This window comes from Lytechinus variegatus, chromosome 2, assembly GCF_018143015.1.
Source record: "Lytechinus variegatus isolate NC3 chromosome 2, Lvar_3.0, whole genome shotgun sequence".
In the NCBI taxonomy this organism is placed as follows: Eukaryota; Metazoa; Echinodermata; class Echinoidea; order Temnopleuroida; family Toxopneustidae; genus Lytechinus; species Lytechinus variegatus.
This window is the reverse complement of record NC_054741.1, coordinates 67,674,025-67,680,894: the sequence shown is the minus strand read 5'-3', so window position 1 is coordinate 67,680,894 and position 6,870 is coordinate 67,674,025. Positions and strand designations below refer to the sequence as shown.

The 6,870-nt window shown below is 36.9% G+C and overlaps 1 protein-coding gene across 1 annotated transcript; it reads left to right on the top strand.

Moving 5' to 3' along the window:
- Positions 1–4,574, top strand: LOC121408747 (ras-like protein family member 10A). Its single transcript, XM_041600368.1, has one exon. The coding sequence runs from the start codon at positions 2,679–2,681 to the stop codon at positions 3,441–3,443; it is 765 nt and encodes a 254-aa protein (XP_041456302.1). The 5' UTR covers positions 1–2,678; the 3' UTR covers positions 3,444–4,574.
- The last annotated feature ends 2,296 nt before the right edge of the window (positions 4,575–6,870 follow it).

The following is a 6,870-nucleotide window of genomic DNA, read 5'->3' as shown; positions in this document are numbered from 1 at the left end:
TCCCGCGGCCGTACTTGTAACCCAAGCTCCACGGCTTCACACAAGGAACGAGCTCGCACACATGAAGCGGACACGACCGCTTGGACTACTATACAACTTAATAATGCATGTATGTTAGAGGTAGCCAAAGTGATGAGTTGATATCTACAGTAGATCGTGTTTAGGCTCCAGTGAGATACCAACCCTCGACAAGAATCCAGGTTAATATAAAGGAGTTTGTGGTTTCTTTCTTTTTATTCGTGTTTGTTTTGAATGGGGTAAAGGTCTTCCTAGTAAAAGGTCAGCGTGGCATCAGGGAGTACTTGTCCTCTAATTTGTCTGTTTTCATGAATTTCACTAAGGACACTTAAATCACGAAAGCAGACGGCACGGTCGCGGGATAGCAAGCACTAGTGGCCAACTGGGAAGCCACTACACTTCAAGGCTTTTCTTTATCTTCTTTAATTCCATCCGACGAATATACGTCGTATGTTTTTCCGTTGTTCATTTTTTCGTGGAAGTATACCCCGGGATGCTGAATGAATTAAGAAGGAAAAACAATTTTCTCTCGTATATAATGTATACTGTCGAAATCCTCTCAATTTGGAAGACAAAATCATCGAAATGTATTGGATGAACTGTAGGAGAGCATCACATTCTCGTTAAAGAGCAAACGCTTATTGTTTGATTGTTTCACATTGATTCATCAAGGAGTTATAAATTCATATTTCTGGTTTAAAGTAATCACCATTCTCTTTAAACTTGGCCTATATAGTGACGTATTAATTTTCAATGAAATCTGCATGAATAACATAATAATCCTTAGCCGGTAAACGGATCAAAAGCTTGGAATAATATCCATCAGCTCCTCCTGGATCATTATGAAACCTTCCTAAAGGAGAATACAGTGGATTTTAGAGTTTGCTGTTCATCTGGGGATCATTGTCAGCAATGATAAACGTTTAACAAATATTCAAACTGAAGAAAAAAATACCTCATTGTAGAAAAATCCTACCTTATTAACACAAGAGACATGAACAAAAGCGGAATCGTCTCTTATGACGCCTTCCCTTCAAATTCGACTGTATTTTGTTTAAGGAAACATAAATGTGAATTCAACATTGTCTACAAATCATTTGAACAGGTTGTGTCATAAGAAACACACAGCTGTTATCATGGTTATAGTCATAATCATAGGAAAATGTGAAAAAAGTTCATTCGTTGCGTCAAAATGATGTTACCTTCTGCTTCCCGTAAAATTGCTCCAGTTTGGAAAGATTGGTTCTCCTATATTTGAGGATATCGTATAATGAGATTTGACTTACTTGACCTTTCTTTACGCTGCGATCGAGTTTGTTGGTTTTGATCTTCAACCAGCTCAGAAAGCCTGTCACCTGTCTACTTTGCCAAGAGAGTTTACCTCGCTCCCTGTCAGCGCCCAAGCCTTGACATACCTAGCTATCGATCCACCTTGGACTGCATCCTCAAATGTATCGATTCTTGAAGGATTGCTTACATCTGCATTATATTAGCATACTGTTGTTTATTCCACGAAGCGAAATTAATGATGACACATTATCCCTTCTGTTCTCTCTCGGAACGCAGCCAATGAATGATCTCACTCGAGTGGTTTATAAATGCTGGCTCACATCATTCTGAGATATCAATATAGGAAAGGCGTCGGACAATTAGGTGTCAATACTTCACGCTCACATTGCAGTATAGATACCAAAGCAATAAGATGAAAATGTGTATTTTCCATTCAATTGTTTATTTGGAGGCAAGTAACGATTGAAACATATTTCAAAGCGCATTATTGACATTCTGCGAGTCTGAGTTTCATTTTACCTCTTGAGCTTTCGAAACACCTGCGACATTCGTGCAAAGGAAGTTACCGAATACATTTATGAGATAATTTTGGTGGATTCGTGTATCGTTAACGGCAAAACTACCTTGCAGACACCTGCCACGGGAGCTGTATATACCATTCATCATTATATATGAAAAATTATTGGCTGAATGACATTCTTATAAATTTCACCCAACTTTAATAAGCCTCATCATATATAAGATGTAATTTGAAAATTTGAACATCCGTCCATCCGTCACTATCGGTTAGACGTACCTGTTTCTCTTTCTAAATCATCAGTACATCGACGCTATAATAGACTCATCAAGCAGACACGTTATAGAAGAGAAAGTAAGTCTTACCACAAGATGGGAGATTTTATATGAAGTTCACAAGGCACAACCATCTGTTATCTTTGGAAGTGTATGTGATTGAGGATCCACACATTTTTATTGCATTAAAAGTGATGATTTCTTTTTTTCCAACCAAAAGGGAACATGATATTCTCCAGCGATTCCATTTGCAGATACACGCTATTTAACGAATTGGTTTTCCCCTTTTTGTTTGTTAGAGGACACTTCTCACTTTCCAGGAGTTCTTAGCACTGCAAGGATTCGCGTATATGAATTATTGACGAAAGAAAACGTTATGAAATTTTTAACCTACCTTATGATATTTCGTACATGCTCTTGTCCAAGGAGTTGATGGACTTATTTGCACGCTGTTCGACGCTTTCTCAGACATGTAATAATGAAATAGGTTACCAAAAAGGAAGCTGAGAATATTTCACATAGAAGTGGTTTCTAATTTGATGGGTTTCTTTCCCCCCTTTTCTCTAAAGTAGACGCAAATGCGAGACGACCTGGGTTCGGAGGGGTCCAAGTCAGACACGGAGGACCGCGGTGGTCGCGTGACTGGGGGCGGCGGTGGCCCAGGGTCTAGTCCTCCCCCTGCGGAACAGAGCCAAATTGATGTAGTGCTTATAGGTGGTCCCGGTGTTGGGAAGACATCGATCGTGGAGCAGTTTGCACGATGTCAGCTGCCATCTCGATACCGATCCACCACCAAGCCATGCGTATACACCTCCGCTGTTATCGCAAACGAACAGATTTATGAGATGAGTATAGTTGATATGCCGGTCATACCTTATTCCCCGTTAGATGGGCGTGCCTGCAGGCGGGCTGCCGCGTCTTGCACATGGGAAGAACTACAATCCTATGCCAACGCCATAGGGACGGCCTCTGTTCTCATCTTTGTATATGACATCACTGCACCGGAGAGCTTCCAGTACATCAAGGATCTGCGAGAACATATTCTGGACTGTTTTGATTCTGATTCCATAGGATACGAGGTACCCATGATCGTAGTAGGCAATAAACAGGATTTACAGAGAATGTCACGGGTACCTAGACGCCATATCTCTCAAATGGTTAGGAAGACGTGGAAGTGTTCCTATGTGGAATGTTCGGCCAAGTTCAATTGGCATGTTGCTTCTCTCTTCAATGAGGTTGTTCGGGTAGTAACAGTAGGTGGGAACAATAAAGAAGGACAATCTTCGGCATATCGGATACCTCTACGCGCTTGGAGACAGTGCGGGGTGTGTAATATAATGTGATATTAAGAAGTGGTCCGTTCTGGTAAGGGACTTGGAGTTTAAGGATTAATAATGAGGTTATTCATTCCATGTCTCCTTCTTTACACAAGTTATATTTTCATTGTTTAGAAAGTGAGTTTAGTTTGTCACGGTTTATTTCATTACCTTTGTTTTTTCCCCAAAGAAAAATGCAGTCTGATACTCATATGCCGTTATTGTTCGCAGCGACACAACTGTTATATAAGTCACTTTTGTAAGTTTTCAGTGAAAACGATTTGGTATAACAAGAAAATGATAAGGATGGTACAATGGATCCAGGGATTGATGTTCTATAAGGAGGGGTTTGGTGAACATCAATGTAACTTTCTCGAACTTGATAACTTGAATTGAAATGGGTTACATTTCTTCTTTATTAATGTATTTCCTTATTCAAAGGTATACTTATCACATCAATAATTGTGTAAATCAAATATTCATTTCAAGTGAAAGAAAAATTATATCAGATTTATTCAATGGATCGTACATTTTGGAAGTTTTCTGTAATAATAACAAAAATTGATTTTTTGGTGATTGCACGTTTGTCAGTTTTAAATCAATCAATCAATCAATCAGTCAATCAATCAACCAACCAATCAATCAATCAATCGTGTGCGTACTATCATTCTCATTGTGGAGAGTTTTTAGATAGTTTGTTCAAAATTAGTTCAAATGTGCTTCATACATTTTCAACCAAAGAGTTCAATAAAAGCGTATTTATATGGTATGTTTCAAAATGGACCAAGAAATTAGGATTCAATGTATTTGTTAGGTATAAAAGAAAGAATTCAAATTACGAATGTACAAGTGCAATTGTCTTTGTTACGTAATTATGTTTGGTCGTTGCGTATATAAATTAAGTAGATTTTGTTATTGTCAAGTAAATATAAACGCATAGTAGAGTAGATAAAAATCCAAAAGCAATATCATTGAAATAAAGCACAATATGTGCAATTATTCTTCTTATTTGTAGTATCCTAAAATACCTTTAGCAAACTGAAGGATAGATTTAGAGTATGTCGAATATAAGATTATTTAGCTTGCCCTAAAACTAACGAATGAGGGTCAGTTCTTTTTTATGTATATACAACAAACCCCTTGTTAAATGACTGTCCAAATGAAGCGCCAAAATGTGACACATATGACCTGATATAAAGTGATTTACATCTTTTGCCCCAGAAATGTGTTTTAACAGAAAAAGATCATTCAATCATAGTCACGATATTCAAAATTGAGTTAATGCAACTAAAGATCACCTAGAGAAACAATTTGATTTGTAATATTTTACTTGGGAATGTTTATGTGGAGTGTTGCAAACACATTTTTGAAACACTACCTCAGCTCTGTAACGCACATAATTTCAATCAATTGCGAAATTAAAATAACAGTTCTGATTGGTTGATAATGTGTATGTTGGAAAAAATCATCTTGTTTGACAATTGTTGTTTAGGGACTGATTGCTATGGGGGTCTATAGGTCTGTGCATCCTATTGATGTGATTTGATTTTATTTAGCAAGGTTCCACAACATGAGTCGCATTTTAAAAAACAACAGGCTTGCACACGACTTCTCGAAAGCTTATTTCCAGTGGGGTCCTCAAAGCATCTACTATTTTTCGGCCATCTGAAATTTGATATCAATTACAAAAACAAAGTGACCTTCCCCGATCCCTTTTATTTGATAAATTGAATCGATTCGATTTGAGGCAGTAATGGTTCGAACAAAACTGAAGAGAGGGAGGTTCGTAACACTTTGTGATGAATACATTTGAGTAGCCTATATTGACATTGGTTAGCATGATATGGGGGATAATGGGGGATAAATAAAAACGCCTGGGATAAGAATGAGGATTAGTGTCTTTGTGGGTGGACTCTTTTTCCAATTTCATAACCATAATCGCATTAAACTTGTGTGAAGACAATGGATTTTCATCTGATGCTGATAATCATGATAATCGAAAAGCTGTAAGATTAATATTGTGGTAATTTCTGACTTTTTCTATGTAGATTTTGAGAAACATCAATTGATAAAAAGAATTTGATAAAATTTAAATTGTAGACGATTCAATTCGAGATCAGACTAATCTTTAAGGCAGCGCTTATTTCATTATCCAAATATAATGTATTTATGAATATATATATATATATGTATATATATTTATATATATATATGTCTTTTTTTTCTATAAGTAAAATTTATAACCAAAATATTTATTCTGCCAAATAAAGTAAAACAATGCAAGAAATACCATGTATCCATTGATATTCCCACCGAAGAAAAAGCTTAACCATACCCACTTCTGTACATTTTTATTGACAAACGTTTCTCCCAAATCAAGAACCACGTCGAAATGCAAAAAAGCCCGCTTTTGATCTGACTTCATGTGTGTATCGCATCCTCCAGGCCAGCTATATTTTTTCTGACCCAATTCGCGCAATTTTTCGGTGGCATTATGCATAAAAACAATATAATATTATGTATTATACATGTCTGCATGCAGTGTGGTACGTCCGATGCGCATAATAAATTTTCCTTTCCCCCTATGGCAAACTAAACCTTTATTCCCCGTTGTTCATTCCCAACTACTGGAAAGGCCTTCGAATCATCCATTAGTGAGAGCTATTTCTATAGGCCCTATTTGTGAATATTGTCTTATTTTACCATGTATTACTTGCGTTTATATGACTGAAGAAAAATGGTGCATGTGTTTATCTTTTTGCGATGAATAGTTAGTTTTATTTTGAAGCTTCAGACCTGTAGCAATATAGATGATCTAAGCATGACCTTATTCAAGCATCAGTATGCCTGTTTCAATGACCAAATTTTGTTGTATAATTGCAACAAATTATTTTTTCGCAAGGATCAAAGACTAAAACATTGTTACCAATCACACTTTGCCCATGTAATATCAAAGAAAGAAGATTCCTATATTTGTGCATGCACAAAATAATGTAGGTAAGATTTAGACCTTTTTGTCAAATGAAAAAAATACTACATGGAGAAAAACGCAATGAAATCTCTTTTTTAAATAGAAAGAGGGAAAAAGAACATAATGTAATGTTACTTAGTAATAATAGCCCTAATTTTAGTAGCATATGGGATACATAACAATTTCTGTTCTTCATGCGAGGTGTTCCGACCCCTTTAAGTGCACTCCCGAGTGCACTATTCCTCTCAGGAATTATGTTAAAACTACACGTCCTCATCCACGTTCAACTTCACCACTCATCTTACCCCTCCGTCTTTTTTTATTTTTATCTGTCCATCTTTCTGTTTCTCCTTCACCCATTCTTATCTCCCCCTCCCCCTCTTTCTCCCCTCTCGAAATATTCCTATCAACTTGATTTTGTTCCCTTTCGATCTCCCCCTCTCTCTCCCTCTCTCTCTATACAGTTCCTGGCTCGCTACAAAT